Consider the following 19,625-nt stretch of genomic DNA (forward strand, 5'->3'; position numbering starts at 1 on the left):
ACAAAAAAGTAACCTGGTGGAGTTGGGAAATATGTCTTTTTGTCCAAAGGGTCTGCCGCGTGTATTGTTATTCGGTCCTCCTTATTCCGCTGGAGTTGGGAAATATGTGTATTTATCCATTTAGGCGCTTATAAAAACCCAAATCAAGTTGTGATTCGTGAATGGTGGAAATTATAAGCGTCTGTAATTTCATGCCGAGTGCTGTCCTCCCGATTGCTGCCGCTGCCTTCGACTCCTGCAAGGAAGGCTGGTACTACCGCTGCGTCGGCCTCGACCCCTAAGCCTTAACTGCCGCCGCCTGTCAAATTTTTATTACTTTAATTTTGATCACTAAACAACGACGAAGATGTTGCTGGACAAAAATAGGAAGAATGAGAACACCGCCAAGGGCAACCGGCTCTTGATCAGCGTCACTGTGGTAAGCAGTGCCGGCCCGATCCGTTTCCTTGTCAACGCAGGAGCTTGTTGCTGCCGCCATCGATACCACCTTGAAATCCTATGCGCGTGAGGGACGCCTACCGGTTCTCGGCTCCAATATCAATGACTTCCTGCTCTACTGCCCCAACGCAAGACCTGATGGTCTGAGTCCGTGGGAGACAATTGGAGCACAAGGAGGAGTTCGTAACTTTATGCTATACAAGAAGCCGGTGAAGATGGAGAACGATGAAACACCTGCAGCATCCGCAATTACTCGCAAAGGTAATGGTCGGACCTGGAAGGGATGGATCAATAAGAAGTCCCTCAATCTCAAGATCTCTTCTCATTGAATTAATTTCTCAATTAATGGGGAAATTAAAGGAGAGTTTTCTATATTTGCTTTTATTTCTAGTTTTGTTATTGGTGTCCTTCCCCATTATTTTTGCTTATTTCTAGTTTTGTTTTTATTAATTTTGAACAAAATCTACTAAGTCTAAGCTAAAAATTAAGCAGAACATATGTAGAAAAAAATTTGATTTTCTTTATATGTTTTAAAGCAGAAATTACAGTGCGTTCAAGGGGTTTGCAAATTTCGCCACAGACCTCCAAAACTTAATTAGGTCGGGCGCACGAATGTAACCATAAATCAATACCAAAAAGAGACTTTAACTAAACCCTAACAATGGCTATTTTCTACCTCTTACAGTCTTACACGATACCATAACAACAAAACCAACAAGCAATTTATCTAGTGAGAACGTTGGTGAAATTTCTTCTGGTTCTTGGAGTCGGTGAATAGGACCAGTTAGCACAAGCAAGAGCATCTGGCACGTGAGTAAAAGAGAGCTTGACATAAGCACATCGAGAGGTAAGTGTGCCCCTTTTTCCACTGTATGTGAGATCAACGTCAGTTAACCACACCTTCTCGCACGGTCATTTTCTGCTGCACAAAAGCTTGACTGCAACTGGGGTTGCAGATGAGCCCTTGATGTTGGTGAAGCCAATTTCGCTGATCTTGACTTTGGATGGATCATCTTGTTTACAGTAAGTCCCAGATTGGCGAGGTCGTAAAATGTTGGGGAGCCTGGCCATCTTTTAATTCTCACGCCATTCTGTGTGTATTTCAGAGTGCAATTCTTCACTGCGACTCCAGTTACAGGCTCTTCATTTGGGTACTTTCCTAGGCTACCGATACTTATGCCTATTAACCTACAGAAATGTAGTGAGAGGAAGAAGAGATTCAAGCAATTTAGAGAGAGAAGTAGAAACCAAACACTTTCAGTATATTACTTTTCTTACTTACTAAGCAATCCCACATACAACAGTATTTATACCCTTCTCAATATTCTAAACAAACTGCCTAACTAACTTTCTAACTAACTCTCTAATCTGCATACAAGTGGCAATATCTCAGCCACACAATATATGTCTATCATCCTCCCTCAATCTCATGTTTGGATGATCCTAACATGAGATTGTTACAATGAAAAAGAAACAACGAAGAGCTGAGGCCTTTGGTTAAGATATCAGCAAACTGCTCCTTTGAGGACACAAACTGCACCACAAGCTTGTTCTGAGAAACCCGCTCTCGAACAAAATGCACATCAATTTCAATGTGTTTGGTCCGTTGATGTTGGACGGGATTGAAAGACAAGGCTATAGCAGAAAGGTTGTCACAATATAAAACAGGAGGAGCAGAAATCGGAAAATGCAGAAAAGCAAGGATTTGTTGAATCCAATCAAGTTCTGCTGCATTGGAAGATAAAGCACGATACTCTGCCTCAGTCGAAGATCGGGACACTGTCTGCTGTTTCTTAGAGGACCATGATATAGGGTTATTCCCGAGGAACACCACAGACCCTGTTGTAGATCGCCGATCATTGGGATCTCCAGCCCAATCGGCATCACTAAATGCAGATAGTGCCAAGTCCCCTTGAGAATAGGTAATGCCACAGGACATAGTGCCCTTCAAATACCGCATGATCCTTTTAACGGCAGTGAAATGAGAGACCATGGGATGCTGCATAAACTGACAAACTTGATGCACAGAGAAAGCTATATCAGGTCGTGTGAACGTTAGATATTGAAGAGCACCCACCACACTCCTATATAAAGTAGGATTAGGATAGGGGTCACCATCATCCTTGAGTAACCTGTTAGAAGGTAAGCAGGGTGTGTCACAAGGCTTGGAGTCAAGCATTTCTGTTTTGACTAGGAGATCCTGCACATATTTCTGTTGGGACAAAAATAACCCCTTGGCAATCTTGGAAATCTGAATGCCGAGGAAGTAGTGAAGATGACCTAAGTCCTTGATGTCAAATTTAGAAGTTAAAGCATCAATGACTTGCTGAATCACAGTGGTTGCACTTCCTGTGATGATAATATCATCGACATATAGCAATAAGATCACAATATTGGCACCAACAGTTTTCACAAATAAGGAGGAATCAGAATAGGTGTTATGGAAGCCCAACTTAGGCAGAAAAGAAGTAAACCTGTCATTCCATGCCCTCGGGGCCTGTTTTAAGTCATATAGGGATTTATGCAATTGACATACCAAAGTGGGATTCTGGGGATCCTCAAAGCCAGGTGGCTGATCCATATACACCTCATCCTGTAAGATTCCATGGAGAAACGCATTCTTGACATCTAGTTGCCGAAGTGACCAATTAAATTGAGCAGCAAGTGCTAAAACAATCCTCACTGTGGTGGGTTTAACAACTGGACTAAAGGTCTCACTGTAATCCAGCCCAGGTTCTTGACTAAATCCCTTGGCAACCAATCGAGCTTTATGTCGTGCAATTGAACCATCTGAATGTCTCTTGAGTTTGAAAATCCATTTACACCCTACTAAATTCTTGTTTGCAGGTAAAGGAACTAAACTCCATGTTCCTTGAGTATGCAAAGCACTGATCTCTTCCTTCATTGCTTGAAACCACACAGGACTCTTGAGAGTAGATTTGTATGTTTTGGGTTCACACATAGACAAATCAGCATCCATGGAAGTAGCAAGGGCAGACAAAAGAACCTTCTTTTTGCTGATACCACTTTTACTCCTAGTCTGCATAGGATGTATATTCAAGGAGGGAATGGAAGGAACCACTTGTAGTGTAACAGGACTATGTTCAAGTACCACAGGGATGTGATCAGTGGTTGAAATGGCACCAGTAATGGACTGAGGAGAGGGTGGTGGATCAAGAAAAGGAGAAGTGGTTGGTGAGAAGGATGAAGACCCGGGAGCAGAAGGGGAATGTAATGGAGACTCAGGAGAAATGGGAGTATGATAGGAGGGTATAGTGACTATAGGCTGTGAGGGGACTACAGGAAGAGATGACAGATCAGTAATGTGAACAGAAGTGGTAGATTGTGGTGTGGTGGCTCGGGACAACAAGTCATTATAAGGAAACTTATGTTCACTAAACACCACATGTCTAGACACAAAGAATTTATGTGTAGAAACTGCAAAACATATGAAGCCCTTGAATTTGGATACATATCCCAAAAACACACATTTTGTAGTCTTAGCTTGAAGTTTGGTAGCATTGTAAGGTCTTAAGAAAGGATAACAAGCACAACCAAATGTTCGCAAGTGATGAATCACTAGAACAGCACTATATAAGGCTTCAAAAGGAAACTGGTTATGTAGAATGGGAGTAGGCATTCTATTAATGAGATAAATGGCAGTTTGACATGCAAAGGACCAAAACTGTGAAGGCAGTTTAGCTGTTTGCAACAAAGTAATTGTGGTTTCAATAACGTGTCTGTGTTTACGTTCAGCCATCCCATTTTGTTCAGGGGTATAAGGACATGATTTTTGATGAGAAATGCCCTTTTGGAGAAGAAACGATTGAAGTGACTTGCTAATGTACTCACCACCACCATCACTTTGCAAAATTTTAATGTTTGCAGAGAATTGAGTGAGAACATAAGCATGAAAAGCAATAAAAGTGGCACAAAGATCGGATTTATTAATCAATGGGAAAATCCAGGAATACCGGGTACATTCATCAATGAAGGTGACATAGTACCGATATCCATCCACAGATTTACACGGTGCAGGACCCCAAAGATCACTATGCACTACAGCAAAAGGAGTTACAGATTTATTGACACTTAATGCAAAGGGAAGTTTACAGAATTTACCCTCAAGACAACTAGGACACAGAACCGGATTTGGGTCTTTTGCAAAAGCAACTTTGGACTTATGCAACATAAGAGAGACAACTGAATTAGATGGATGTCCTAATCTATTGTGCCAGGTAGTAGAAGTAACCAACTGACCAAGGAGGGCTTTATTTGAAGCAATGCTTTGAGAACCGGCAGGTGACACATTGGCTAGAGATGAGAGTGGGTAGAGTCCATTACTGCACAATCCTTTATAGAGTACCCTCCCTGTGGCCTTGTCCTGGATCCAAAAACAGAAGGCATCAAAGATAAGCCAACAATTATTATCCAAACAGATGCGATGGACAGATAGAAGATTCTGTGTTAATTTGGGAACATATAACACAGAATTCAATTTTATAGGATGGAGAGATGGTTTTATAACAGTACTACCAATGTGAGATACAGGCAAACCTTCACCATTGGCAGTTTGTATGACTTCATTAGTGAGATAGGGTGAAGCTAGAGACAGATTGGAGAGATCAGCAGTCATATGATTCGTTGCGCCGGAATCAGTTATCCAAACTTGGGAAGGAGATGAAGATGCTGCTGGAGGAGAGGGGTGTGGCACCATAGTATGAAAAGCCTGCATTGGTGCCTGAGACTGAATTTGTTGTGGAGCAGGAAACTGTGATGAATACCCTTGCTGTGGATAAGAAGACTGCTGAGAATATAGATGCCCTGGTTGTGGATAAGAACCATTGCCAACACCAATATAGTTGGGACCCTTGTCATTGTAAAAACAGAACCATGTACTGTGATTAAACCTGCCACAAATCTGACATCGGGATTTCGCAGAAGAATTGGATGGACAGAAAGACGCAGAATGACCATCACAGTTGCAAAGTTGACATGAGAGGAGGGGTGGAGCAGAAGGAGGAGAGTGCTGCTGATGAGGAAAAGAACCAAGAACACCAGGACTTGGATTTTGGAGAACATGAGTTTGAGTAGGAAGATATGGCTTGGATGAAAAAGGCCTGTTATTTTGATGAAACCGGCCCTTCCCCTTGTTTTTGGGAGCATTGAACTGCTTGAAACCACCAGCTACAAAATTGGATTGAGTAGGTGCTCTCGGAGGTAAAGTATGGGCAACCATTGCAGTCATAAAGGGTGCATTAACAGTGGATTCCAGAATAGCTTCTTCAGCAAGTAATTGTGTCCTAAACTCCTTCAGAGATATAACATTCTCACGTCCCCTTATTACTGTTCTGAATGTATTATACTCTGGTGGCAAACCATTCAACGCAAGAATGACAATATCTTCATCAACAAAATACACCCAAGCAGCTGAAAGATAATCTCTGGCCTCTTTGATTTTCTGTAAATATTGAGCAACCGAATCATATCCCTTTTTAATGGTTTGAAGATTAGACTTCATCTGAAATATGCTAGTCTTGGAGACTGTGGAGAATTGTTCTTGCAATCGAATCCAGAGATCCCGAGAGCTTGTACTACCAATAGCACACGACAGAGCCATTGGACTCAAAGAAGCAGTAAGTAACTGCATCAGGGCTTTATCATGCATCATCCAAATCAAATACTCATCACTAGCAGAAGAAGTTGTTGAATTTGAGGAATTAACACCAGAATCTCCAGATTGTGAGGAATGTCGAGGAGGACAGGGATGCGTGCCGTCGACAAACCCTAGAATTCCATTACTCTCAAGCAGTAATTGCATTTGAAAATGCCAAGTGAGATAATTCGAATCATCCAACTTCACATTCACAGATGTAGAAATCGACGAAACTAGAGCAGTGATGGGAGATTGAAGAAGCTGAAGTTGAGAAGCTGTTACCATCGTTGCCGAAACTCACTGAGACAATGTATCAAACACCTGGAGTGCACTATTAGAAGAAGACGAAGACGCAACCAGATCGTAGTTGCAGAGCACCCGGAAACAATAAACCCTAGAAAGCAGAGAAGACGAAGTCAAAGCAATCAAGAAATGCTTGCAAGAAGCAAGAATCCAGAGGAAGACGAAGTGTTGGAGCTGCGGAAGACTCGGATCGAAGAAGCTGATCAAGCTCTAATGGCGAGTGATACCATATTAACCTACAGAAATGTAGTGAGAGGAAGAAGAGATTCAAGCAATTTAGAGAGAGAAGTAGAAACCAAACACTTTCAGTATATTACTTTTCTTACTTACTAAGCAATCCCACATACAACAGTATTTATACCCTTCTCAATATTCTAAACAAACTGCCTAACTAACTTTCTAACTAACTCTCTAATCTGCATACAAGTGGCTGTATCTCAGCCACACAATATATGTCTATCAATGCCGTGCCCTGGTCCACAAATAAAGTTGGTCGCGATGATGTTTTTGCTCCCACCAATAACAGAAACACAATCGTCTCCGGTTCCAATAATTGTCGTGTGATTGATGGTTATCCCGAATGAACTCCCGATGTGAATTCCATCCGTGTTGTGGCTGTCCTCCGGCGCTGTGATGGTCAAGTATTGTAGTGTGACATTGCGACATTCATGAGCATTGATGTAGAAATATTTTCTATCAAGTGAAGTTATACCCTTGATTATGGAATTGGTGACAAAATCAAACATCAGATTCTACATTAGAAAAACAAATAGATTAGCATACTTTAAAAAAATAAAAAATAAAAAGATTAGCATATTGTGGTACTAGCAATACAAAAAACAATTAATACAAAAAGTAATTTTCGCACATATGTATTGTTTTCCTCATACACACATCTGTTTATTTTTGGCATTTAGGTTGAATAAATAAAAAAAGAATCAAGTAGTAGAAATAAACAAAGAGATGTGCAGGAAGCGAAAAATGTATGCAGAATTTGTTTCCCCTAAACGTCTAATGATCGTTATAAAATAACTTGGTAGCAATTATTTTGGCCATCAAAAGTTCCACCACCAAACAACATGAGCTTGTTAACGTGCTGAAATCGAACCCAGGTGCCCTGCTGAATGAGTCGGCTGCGGTCTTGAGGGGCACGTAAATAGCCTTGAACTTGAATCTCAATCGGAGCTTTGCAAGGACCTTTCAGAATAGCTCCTCTTAAATAATATTCCCAATGTGGAATAATAACTTTGGCTGGCCATGGTGATGCACATGCATCTCTCCAAGCGTTAGCCACAACCTGTGTAATGTCACCCTTAGAATTTCCTCGATATCTTAAACTTGTCACATAAAAGACCTCGGCTTTAGCAATGGATACTAAAAATAAGAATGCCAATATCCAATTTCCAGCTGCATTAAAATAAAATAAAACAATTAGTTTCAATTCAATAAATTTCATATCATATATAACTAGAACAAGGATTAACGTTTTAGACGGGGAAAAACATTCGGAAGCAAATTTCAGAAAAAAAACTTCTGACTTTTTGCATTGAGAAATGGGTGAAAGTCAAAATAAACCCTAAACCCTAAAGAACATAATAAGATCATGCAGACGTACCCATTAGGTTAGAGCGACAGGAGATTGAGCCGCTCAATTTGCAGGCGATCTGAACTTCACAGTTCGTTGCAACTTTGACATGTAGAGTTCATTCATGCAAATAGGCGATTTGGGAGAAGGAAAATTGCCTGTATTTATAGAATCAGGAATGTGATAACTTACTGGAATTAAGGGAATAGAACGGAAATTATGAAGGAAAAAAATTGTGTCCTAAAATGGAATAAGGAAATCTGGATAAATATTGTGCCGTAAAAAAAAATTTAAAGAACAAGGTAAGCGTTATTTCTCCTCTCACAAGAAAAATGTTTTCCTGCTTTCAAACTTTAGGGGTGAGAGTTTGACACACCCCGATTTTAGAATCAGGGCGTGACTACACAGTTCGCAAGCACATTAGGAAAATGTCTACCACTCTCACGTGACGGCCAGCATGCCCTCCTTCGGGATGGGGTGTGTCAGAGTTTGAGAGATTTTGATGGATTTATAAATTTATAGATTTTGATGGAGTTTAATTAACTTGTAGAAATTTCTTGTAAAATCTTGATTCAATTCCTTCATAAATCTCAAATTCCATCAAATTCCTTAACTTTTTAAAGATCTTTAAAATAAATTCCTAATTAAACACACCTAAAATGTTATAAACTTTCTTAAAGTCCTTAGATCCTGATTGGATACACGTTAAATTTTAGAGAATCACTTAAAATCTTAATTGGATACCTTTATTAAAATAATTAAAATCCCTCAAAATCCAAGTTGAATACCACCCCTTAAATTTGCTTAGAAAATGTCCACCTTTAAAGAACTATTGAGGCTGAAACAAGAAAATTTTCAGTTAAAATGTCAAATGCTTCATCCCTCGGAGGGTTAAGGTATGCTTTCATCCTTGTACAAGAAAAAAGGAATTTAAGTTGAGAACATTATAATTTTTAATATCGACACTAAGGGAGAGGGGTGAGCTAAACCTCTTATTTACAAATGAACAGAAATATCACCAGACCATAATACTAAGTGTCAACAATATAATGTTTAGTAATTAAGAAAATATCAAGAAGCCAAATTTGATTTTAGGTAAGATGTATAGGCTTCATTTAGGGGAATATCTCAATGAAATATTAGCACTAGGCCGTCCGTTTCAGCCATCGCCGCTTCGGCAATCCGTCTCTGATTATGGCTCTCGGGCATAAAATAAAGATTGTTCCAGAATTGCCCCTGATCGTTAACGACTCCGTTGAGGGGGTTGAGAAGCCTCGGCGGCTCTGAAGATTTTGAAGGAGATCCGGGCCTACGCTGTGTTGGGGCTTAGAAGGACTTCACTAATTTGGAGATGTTTATCTCACAAAGAAGAATGTAATGCAGCAGAATTGATAGGCAAGAGAAAGAAAGAATACTCAAAGTATTACACAAGATTTTTATTCACTCACAAACTTAGTACAAGAGGAAACACTCAAACACTCTTAGAAGCTTTGTTGCTTCTTCTCATTTCTCACTACTTGCTCTCTTGGTTGTTCCATCATCCCTTGTTCATTCTCTTCTTCAAACTAAGGAAATAAGTGAAGATCACCTGCATGAGAGCCAAAAACTCATTCTCTTTCTTCATCAAACGTCATGTCTCTACTGATCACCATCTTCCCATTATTTGGATTATACAACTTATAGCCTTTTGAATTTGAATCATAACCGATGAAGATGAACTTCTCACTATTGTCGTTGAGTTTCGTTCTCCTCTCGTCTGGTACATGTACATGAGCTATGCTTCCAAAGACTCTTAGATGAGAAATATCTAGTTTTCTTCCACTCCATGCTTCTTGTGGAGTCTTTCCCCCACACACTCCTTGTTGGAGACCAATTGGATAGGTAGACAGCACATGCTACAACTTCTGCCCACAACTCCTTGGACAATTACTTACTTTTGAGCATACTTCGAACCATGTCAAGGATAGTTCGATTTTTTCTTTTCGCCACACCATTTTGTTGAGGGGATGTTGAATTGTAATCTTGTCTTGGCCCAAGATAATTGATCCGGCCCATACACAAAGAAAGATCCATGCACATGCTAGAGAGTTCTAACAAATTCAAGTTGGTGAAATGCATGCATAAATATCTAAGGCTTTTTTGTAGAAAGATCTAGAATCTTGTAAAATTGTGTGGTTGTTAAGCATTAGCTAGAAAGTACTAGCAATGTCAAAGTTGGCAAACCTTGCCTATAAATAGGTAAGGTGCTAAGCTATGTGATGTAACAAACAAGAGAGCAAGTAGTGAGAAGTGAGAAGAAGCAACAAAGCTTATAAGAGTGTTTGAGTGTTTCCTCTTGTACTAGTTTGTGAGTGAATAAAAATTTTGTGTAATACATTAAGTGTTCTTTCTTTCTCTTGCCTATCAATTATGTTGCATTACATTTTTCTTTGTGAGATAAACATCTCCAAAGTAGTGAAGTTTTTTTAAGCCCCAACACACTGATGCCAATCGAAGGCAAAGGACAGCGACTACACTATACTGAGTTTGACAACTTTACAAAGTGGCTCGGGGTAGCCCAGTGATTTGTTGTTCATTAAATTTACAAGGCCTTGTTTTCATAGACTATTTTGTGTTAATGTTTACCTTGTGTCTTTTGTTATCTTGAGAGTCAAAGAATGAGACGTGGGAGGACAAGTGGTGTATTAACAGAGTGCGTTTTCCCTCTCGAATCTTCAGATGTGTCATATGGCGTTTCACTTGATTTATGTGGTGATAGCAGCTTATCGGATAACGTGTTCATCGACATTTAAGGGTAGAGAAATTCCTGGATATGGTCGCTTTCATGGCAGATGCGCTTCGGAATGAACCCTGTATGAGCCTTCTGATGGGTTTGGATGATAAGAGGTGGCCATCCGTGCCTTAATACGGAACCCCAAAATTAGCCTTCGAAGTTGATGGACCGGAGTCGTACCACTTTGTGTAAATAAAATATATTTGTCTCATAACAAGCCTTATTTTTATTTATGGCTCAAATAGTGTTCTTATAGAGAAAGTTGATTAGTGAAATAAGGCTTATTTTCATATAAGCAAATTTCCTTTGCTTTTTTTTTTTTTGGTGACTCTTGTTTCCTCCTTTTGTTAATTTCACTACAACTAAAATGGCCACTGGGCACAATAAATTATATGTGCCCTTTGAGGCCAAAGAGCACCAACACATGTGCTCATAGACCAATAGCAACAATGCAGCTACTATCTTAGTGTATGTGCCCTCTATGGGCGTCACAATTGCTAAAAGGGCACAATAATGTATGTTATGCTGAAAAGTGTAAGCACAAATAAAGGTCCTTTTGTGCCCATTTCTAACAAAATTGTCAGATGGTTACTGCCACCCATGTTAGCGCATTTATTATTATTGTGCCCAATATGTCAACTATTTAAAAATAAAAAATAAAAACCGAAATCACCTACAAATTGAGATTGAGGCTAAACAAAAAATTATTTTTTTCATAAAATTAAAACAGCCCACAACCACAAGCATCTATAATATTACAATTTACAAAGATATTCACAACCATTATATATAAAAACAACTAGAATTTTACAAGTTCTATCCCCAACTAAAATAAAACTAAAATTATAAAGGTTTTAAGTGAATATCGGTTCTCTCAGGAATAAGAACATCAAATATTAAGGTTTTAAGTGAACCTGCACATTTCTTTTCTCATATTCGAGTCGGCAACCTGGTCAGGGGTGGCTTTGGTGGTTGATGGGTTTCGATGTGGCCATCATGTATAGAAAGGGAAAAAAATGATTGCCTGCTTTTGAACAACTGGGTCGTTTTGAATGGCCTCGCCAAGTACCCCAAGCATCCATATTTCTTGTACCAGCATCACCATGATCAAGCTCTCATATAACCACAACAACTCCCCCATTCAAATATGACCCTAAATCATAAAAAAAAATTTAAAAAAAAAATCAACATAAAAAGAAAAGGTCAGTACGTATGATTCGAGTTCACGTTGCTCAGGGTCACTGACGTTGTTAAGTTTATTCATCATTGCTCGATCACTCTTGTTAATTTTCTTTTTCGTTTCGTTTTGTTTCGGCTTTTCTTTAACAGCGTAGGCACACAAAACCAATCAAATTCATTCACCTACGTAGCCACAAAAGCATGAATATTTTGTTTCAAATTTCAATCCCAACAAACAGAACCAATCAAATTCATTCACCAATTGATGCACAAAGCACACAACTTTGTAACTCAATCCCTATTATTGCACACAAATTCTTGACTTTTAACACAAAGCCCACCTCCAATTCCACATAGCAAAAGCTGGGCAATCAATAATTTCAATCCTAACTAAAACTTTAACACAATTATAACCGAAACAACTCTAATCACTTTACCCCCAAAAAAAGGTAGATAGAAAGTGGATGTACCTGTAATACGAAACTGGTTGAAGTGAAGAACACAAAGATTTATGCTTTGCTGCTCAAATTTGTTGAGTGAGAGAAAGTACCCAGAACCAAAATCATATTAGGGTTGAGAAATTGGAATTTATTAGAATTAGGGATTCATTAATACAACTATGCCTCAGCCCAATTCTATTTTTTTTCATTTGGCCTAAAATAGAAAAAAAAACAAAAACTTCAAGTTAAAAAATTAGAGAAATAAATCTGAAATTTTAGAGAGACAAAGTGAGGAGAGAGAAATAAGCGGAGGACCTTGGGCGAGGAGTCCATTGACAGCTTCGTTAGGGAGGACCTGAGCGCAGTTTTTCATGATGAAATTGGGGTTCCACCATAAAATCAATTGGCAATATAGGGAGTAGCCCAAGATTATATAAACACATAGCAAACCTTGTCCCTTACCAATGTGGGACAACTCTCAACACGCCCCCGCACATGTGCCGGATTTTCAAGCCTACACGTGGATAACAACTGGGTGACGTGGAACGCATGTGGCCGTTGGGCTTCACATATGGACAACCTTGCTCTGATACCATGATGAAATTGAGGTTCCACCATAAAACCAATTGGCAATATAGGGAGTAGCCCAAGATCATATAAGCACGTAGCAAACCTTACCCCTCACTAATGTGGGACAACTCTCAACATTTCACAATCTCCTTTAAGCTTTGCACCAAAAATTAAAAGCAACATATCATGATTGAAGAACACAGCAGCTGAAGAGCACTACCGCAGTTCCATCAAGTAACACAACCAGTACAACAAAGCAAGAAGGAAATATGAAGTCCTCACCTCAAGCTCGTGTGAAGAAGCAGAGCTGGAGGACTCTGTTGCAGTTCGAGGTGGAGCTGGACGGGTTCAACTCCTCTAAGACTTTTATGTCTCGTTAACTACAGCAAGTTGAGGTAGGTGGAAAAAGGATAAGAATGGCGACGGATGCAAGAGAAATGAGACGGAGGCGAGGCAGTTTGTGTCGTGGGTCACTAAGAGAAACGATCGGCTTCATCACCAGCTCGGGCCTCATCACCTATCGACGCCACTACTACTTCTCTCTTCGCCGTACTGTACGCCGCTCTCATACCTGCAAAATACACTAAACCCAAAAAAAATCATATGTTTCTTAGATCTGAAATTGAAGAAATTTGGCTATGAATTTGTAGAAACTAACTTAAGGATCGGAAAGATGATGGGAAATGGAAGGCGACACTGTTGCCTGAAATACAAGAATGAGAGGAAAGATACGGGAATGAGAGTGAAAGGGAAGGAAGAGGAAGGGAAGAGAAAGAAGACTAATAACCTTTTTTCATCTTCAAGTTTTTCATATTTTTTTATTGTTATTTTGCACAAAAGGCACAATTATTTTTAGGGTAAATCGCCAAAATAGTCCCTGAGATTTGCATAACTCATCACTTTGATCCCTGAGATTCCAAATCGATAAAAGTGGTCCCTGAGATTCTCCACCATCCATCATTTTGGTCATTTTCAAAGCTTCATAACTCAATCATTTCTTAACCAAATTCGACCCATAATATATCAAAATGAAGATAGGAAGTGTATAATAAGATTATACCTATTTCGAAGCCCAATGATTGCCAGAGATTACAGGAAAATAGGCTCAAAGTTGACTGGTCCGAGAGAAAACTTGAAAACTCGCCTGAAACTGGGCAAACTTTAAACGTTCATAACTTCTTCAATACTCAACGAAATCAAGTGATTCAAAAACAAAAATCATACTTCTCGAAGAGAAAAAGAGAATGGTACCTTTTTGACAGCTAACTCACCGTGGTTTGGCCGTAAAACAGCTCGAAAGTGGCTATCTTGGTCTCGAATTAGCCACTTTCGAACCGTTTTCCGGCCAAACCACAGTGAGTTAGCCATAAAAAAGGTATCATTCTCTTCGTCTCGTCTAGAAGTATGATTTTCATTTTTGAATCACTTGATTTCGTTGAGTATTGAAGAAGTTATGAACGTTTAAAGTTTACTCAGTTTCCAGCGAGTTTTTAAGTTTTCACTCGGACCAGTCAACTTTGAGGCTATTTTCTGGCAATCTCTGGTAACCATTGGGCTTCGAAATAGGTATAATCGTATTCTACACTTTCCTATCTTCATTTTGATATATTATGGGTCGAATTTAGTTAAGAAACGATTGAGTTACGAAGCTTTGAAAATTGCCCAAACTTCCAGCCAAGAGCTCCGGAACACTTAACGGAGTTTTTAACGGAAAGACCAAAATGATGGATGGTGGACAATCTCAAGGACCACTTTTATCGATTTGGAATCTCATGGACCAAAGTGATGAGTTATGCAAATCTCAGGGACCATATTGGCGATTTACCCTTATTTTTATACGTGCCGTTTGAAATCTAAAAAGTATATAGTGCAAATAATTCAAAATGTACATTTGATTTAAATATATACCAAATATTAGTGCATAAAATTTAATACTAAACGTTTGGGCCAAAAAATAACTTTTATTTAAATATATTTAATCATAAAATACAAAACTACGTATGTTACCGTGAGGTTAGAGTTGTGCGGCCCATGATTTGTGACACTTGTGTGTGTAGCTATTGGCAGACTGTCCTCACTTAAAATCACTTTCTGAAATTTGGAGTGGAAGATTCATGGTGTCCTCAGTTAAAATCACTTTTGAAACTTGGGGTGAGTGATTCATGGTGCTTTTCAATTGAACCAACATTTGACTTTGGGTTTCTGGGCTTGTCATTGAACAATTGATTAGAGAAAATATTTTGGGCCTCATTAATTCTAGAAAAAATTGCAGAGGAAAGTTTGGAGATAGAAGAGAGGTTTGTAACAATGTTAACCCTTGAGAAACATACATGTTATTGGTAGCCCTTGTAAAGGCACAAAAGTCATTTTGTCATACATAATATATTTAATTAATAAAAGCTTCATTATTATAAATATGGACACATGCAATTGTGCTTATAAATCCTATTTATAGCACAAAAAGTCTTTTATGTCTGTTCATGAGCCCAATAATGTGTTTGTGTCCATCTTCTTTTACATTGGGCACAATATATGGTGCCCTTTATTGAATGTGCACTTTTCCACACACAAACTTCTCATTTGTGTCCTTAATTTTATAGAGACAACATGTTTATTGTGCCCATTTTCAGTAAAAAAAAAGGTACCCCACTCGGCACGGTTTCCGTGCCCATTATTGTTTTGTGTCTACTTTTTTTAACATTGGGCACAATAGATGGTGCCCTCTATTTAAGCTTTTTGGTGGTCAAACTTACACAACAATCTCAATTGTGCCATTTGTTTTGTACCCAAAGCTCATTTTTGTTGTAGTGTTTATTTGGTTATTAAACTAAATAAAAAGACATTTATTAGAAACAAAATGCGACACTATATAGCATGATATTCAAAGAAGCATAATGTTCCAACAACTCGAACGTCATAAATAGTAATTAAAATATACAATAATATCTAAACACATGAAACCAATATACACACACATAAAGACGATATCTGCACCGCTGCATATGTAGTTCACCACCCATTAAGCAAATGAAGGGGCGCCTATTGATTATTTCATCTCATTCCTACTACTATCTTTTTCCCCTAACATCTCTTTGAGATGCAATTATCTCTCCTTAACTGATCCAAAATTAAGAAGTCTTTGCAGAACAAGCAGGTGGAATAACTTTGCCAGTCACAGTAGGGTTCACATTAGAACATACCGATGTACAGGTGCCATTTTTCCCATTGCATGTCAAATTAATGTCACTAATTTCCACATTCTGACATGGAATGCCTTTGCTGCAAGCAAGCTTGACAGCAACAGGATCAGCAGAGGTGCCCCTAATGTTCTTGAAGCTCACATTGCTGATTTTAACCCGCGACGGCATTTTCGCTTGGCATTGGCCATTCGGGCAGTATTCTTGGTCTATAAGGACCGGGGAAGTAGTCACGTTTTCCATAATTATGTCCTCGAAATGCAAATCCGAGGCCACACCATTAGGTGAAGCAGGCCATGTCTTAACCCTAACACCATTGGAAGTGTTTTTTATGGTGCAATTTCTCACTGTGACCCCTCTTACAGGTTGCTCATCGTGGTACCTGCCTAGGCTACCAATGCTAATGCCGTGGCCTGGCCCGCACGTCACCTTCTCTATGTTAATTTGCTGGCTTCCATCACCAATGGAGACACAATCATCACCGGTTTGAATTTCTGCGCCGGTGATGTTGATGTTCGTTGACCTACCAATGTGGATTCCGTCGGTATTTAGGCTTTCGCCAGGGGCGTTGATGGTCACATGTTGAAGAGTCACGTTTTTGCAGTTCAAGATATTCATGTGGAACAACTTGCTGTTCGTAGATGTTATGTCTTGAATGTGTGCATTGGTCAGCCCAGTTAATCTTAAACTCTGTGTTCAAGGAAAAAGAAAGTCTGTTAGCAATTGTGTTAATTTTGGGTGTCTAAATAGCATTACTCATTGAGAAAATGTGGAGATAAAATTTAAAAACTTACAATAGGAAGCGAGTTGCATTTGCCAGTTTTGGCACAATCATTTTTGGACCAAGCAATTGAACCTTGGCCATCAAAAGTGCCACCTCCTGAGACTGATAACGCATCAATGTTTTGGAAAATAACCCACCCATCTTGTGACTTGAGCTTTTCGGGTTCTGCCGGAGCCTGTAGGGTTCCTTCAACCCGAAGGCTAACCGGTGCTTTGCAGGGTCCTTGAAACTTCACTGGACCAACCATGTAGTTTCCCTTTGCTATCACAACCGTGCTTGGCGTAGCAGATGTACAGGCTTCTTTCCAAGCACTATTAATAGCCTAAAATCATAATCAAAACATCACTAATGTGCTAAAAAGTCCGGTTCATATTCATAGTCTGATAACATATATAATAAATGTGCTAGATATGTGACAAGAAATGCAAACGGAACCAAAATGCGCAGAAAATTGTACCTGGCTGTCATCTGTCTTTCCATCAGCCTTGGCTCCAAACTTCTTGATATCAATATCTGCAGCCTTGGCTTTTATGAAGAGTGCTACCAAGAACAAAAAGAATGTAGCTCTAAGAACAAACTTCGAACCCATGTCAGACTTCTTCTGTGTTACAAATTTTTAGAATCTGATAAACTTGATTAGTACTGAAATTAATTAAGATTGATTTGATTAGTTAATCTCAAAGGGTTCAATTTTTATAGTGTAGTAAAGGGAGCTGAAAACCACAAAATCCTGACCTAATTTTTATTTGGACTAATCTCTGACGTCCTCATGTTTTTGTGATGATTATTTTAACTCAATTTTAGGTGTCATGGTTCCTTAATTTACCTGCTAACAGGCTTTTAAACCTCTAAACCATTCACATGTCAAAAAATGCATGTCTTACTTTTTATGACAATTTACGTGTGTGGAAGAGCTTATGGCCTCTAATCTAAGATAAACCTTATTAACCAATGCACATTAATTAGGAAGTTTTATATTAAGATGCAAAATTCAAAAATGACACTCTTACCATATTTTTCATACCATATGTGTACATCTTCCTAAGACCATCTCCAATCCTTGGGCTAAAAGCCAAATTTTTTAGCCCGGAAAATTTGGCTTTTAGCCCAGAAACATCTTTTCTGCTCCAACCCTTCTGGCCTAAAATTTTAGCCCAGAATTATTAAAGAATGAACTTAGGCTAATTTTTTTCTTAAATCAATTTCTTTAAAAAAAAATTAATATGTAGATTATTGTAAATTAATTTTATGAACATTTTAATCTAAAAAAATTTAAATTCCGATAAATATTGAAAAATCATTAAATTTTTCACAAAGCAAGCTACTTTCACCAACCTTTAAACTTTCACCAACCGTTCATCTTTCACCAACCATTCAACTCCAAACTTTCAACTTTCAACTTTCACCAACCGTTCAACACCAAACTTTCAACTTTCAACACCAAACTTTCAACTTTCACCAACCGTTCAACACAAATTTTTCAACTTTCACCAACTGTTCATCAATCATCCTCTATATAAACACAAGTCCAATATTAGTTGGTCACACAATCTTTCAACCTTCAATCATCCTCTATATTCACCAATCTTTCAACTTTCAAAGAGTTTTTGTTTCCTAAAAATTCTCAATATCTCATCAATGGGTGATAGAAGCAGGCGTAGCAGGGCAATGGAGATGGCACAATACCAAGCAAGGCTTGACATTGAGGATTTAGAACTGATCAACGCCGAAGCTGAACTTGTAAACTCGTTTATGCAATATGAGCACCATGGCGAATCTAGCCATCGTGGTTCTGTCACGGGACGTTCATTTGTGCAGCGTGATAGAGAAGAGTGTCATGACCAAATGATGAAAGATTATTTCATTGAGCAGCCGAGATTTCCTGCTCATGATTTTCGGAGGCGGTTTCGGATGAGGAGAGAGCTTTTTGAAGGCATCTTGAACGCAGTTGTCAATCATGACCACTACTTTACAAGGAAGATAGATGTCGTAGGCCGACAAAGTCTATCACCTCATAAAGTGCATGCTTTGTTGATAGTCTTCCACCGATCATAAACACCACCACAGTCTCGCCCGCTACCGTTGCAGTTTTCTGGAAACTTTGCAATGATTTTATCCCACAAAACCTTTTTATTTTGATTTGTGCCAACTGCACCATCTTCACTAACAGAAACCCATGCCAAGCATAAAGAAACATCTTCCTCAAAGGTCCAATTACGACCTCTAACATGCTCTCTTGCCATGTTGAACAATTTGGAAATGGAAAGAAATGATAGAAAGATAAATTGGAAGAATTGTAGGAGAAAATTGAATTTTGTGTGGATGTTTGAACAAATACATAGGTATTTATAGAGTTTTTGGGTAAATTTTGTGTTAAATAAATTTATTTAATTATTTTAGCCGTTGGATTTAAATTTGGGCCGTTAGATCTTTTTTTTTACTGTTAGATTTGAGTATATTCAATCTCAACCGTTGGATTCAATGTATTTTAAAATAACATATTTTTTAAAAATAAAGTTTGAATCTGGACCGTTGGATCAACCAACGGTCCTTAAATGCTGCCCGTCTGATTTTGAAAAGAGTCGTTGGGCTCGAATGAGTGGCCGACATGGCCTGAAGCTGGGCCCCCTTCCTGTCGGGCTCCGGTTGCAAGTTGGGGGCGTGGGGCGCGTGCGCGAGTCCACGGGCCGAGAGTGGCCC

At 38.9% G+C, this 19,625-nt stretch overlaps 1 protein-coding gene and 2 pseudogenes across 1 annotated transcript; 1 reads left to right on the plus strand and 2 right to left on the minus strand.

Annotated features, from left to right (window-relative positions):
• Positions 1–159: 159 nt before the first annotated feature.
• Positions 160–1,087, plus strand: LOC126609952 (uncharacterized; annotated as a pseudogene).
• A 74-nt stretch (positions 1,088–1,161) lies between these two features.
• Positions 1,162–8,016, minus strand: LOC126611763 (exopolygalacturonase-like; annotated as a pseudogene).
• Positions 8,017–15,841: 7,825 nt separating this feature from the next.
• On the minus strand, positions 15,842–17,572 carry LOC126609948 (exopolygalacturonase clone GBGA483-like). Its single transcript, XM_050277880.1, has 3 exons — positions 17,383–17,572; positions 16,936–17,247; positions 15,842–16,831 (listed from the first exon to the last, which is right to left on the minus strand). The coding sequence occupies exons 1-3, from the start codon at positions 17,512–17,514 to the stop codon at positions 16,073–16,075; spliced, it is 1,203 nt and encodes a 400-aa protein (XP_050133837.1). The 5' UTR covers positions 17,515–17,572; the 3' UTR covers positions 15,842–16,072.
• Positions 17,573–19,625: the final 2,053 nt, after the last annotated feature.

This window comes from Malus sylvestris, chromosome 17 (assembly GCF_916048215.2).
Source record: "Malus sylvestris chromosome 17, drMalSylv7.2, whole genome shotgun sequence".
NCBI lineage: Eukaryota > Viridiplantae > Streptophyta > Magnoliopsida > Rosales > Rosaceae > Malus > Malus sylvestris.

Bases quoted from the DNA above. Each gene is read 5' to 3' on its own strand.
- LOC126609948 (XM_050277880.1), bottom strand. From the start codon at position 17,514: ATGGGTTCGAAGTTTGTTCTTAGAGCTACATTCTTTTTGTTCTTGGTA. The intron at 17,248-17,382 runs GTACAATTTTCT...TTATGATTTTAG, and splicing joins GAAAGACAGATGACAGCCAG to GCTATTAATAGTGCTTGGAA. The intron at 16,832-16,935 runs GTAAGTTTTTAA...CCTTGAACACAG, and splicing joins AATGCAACTCGCTTCCTATT to AGTTTAAGATTAACTGGGCT.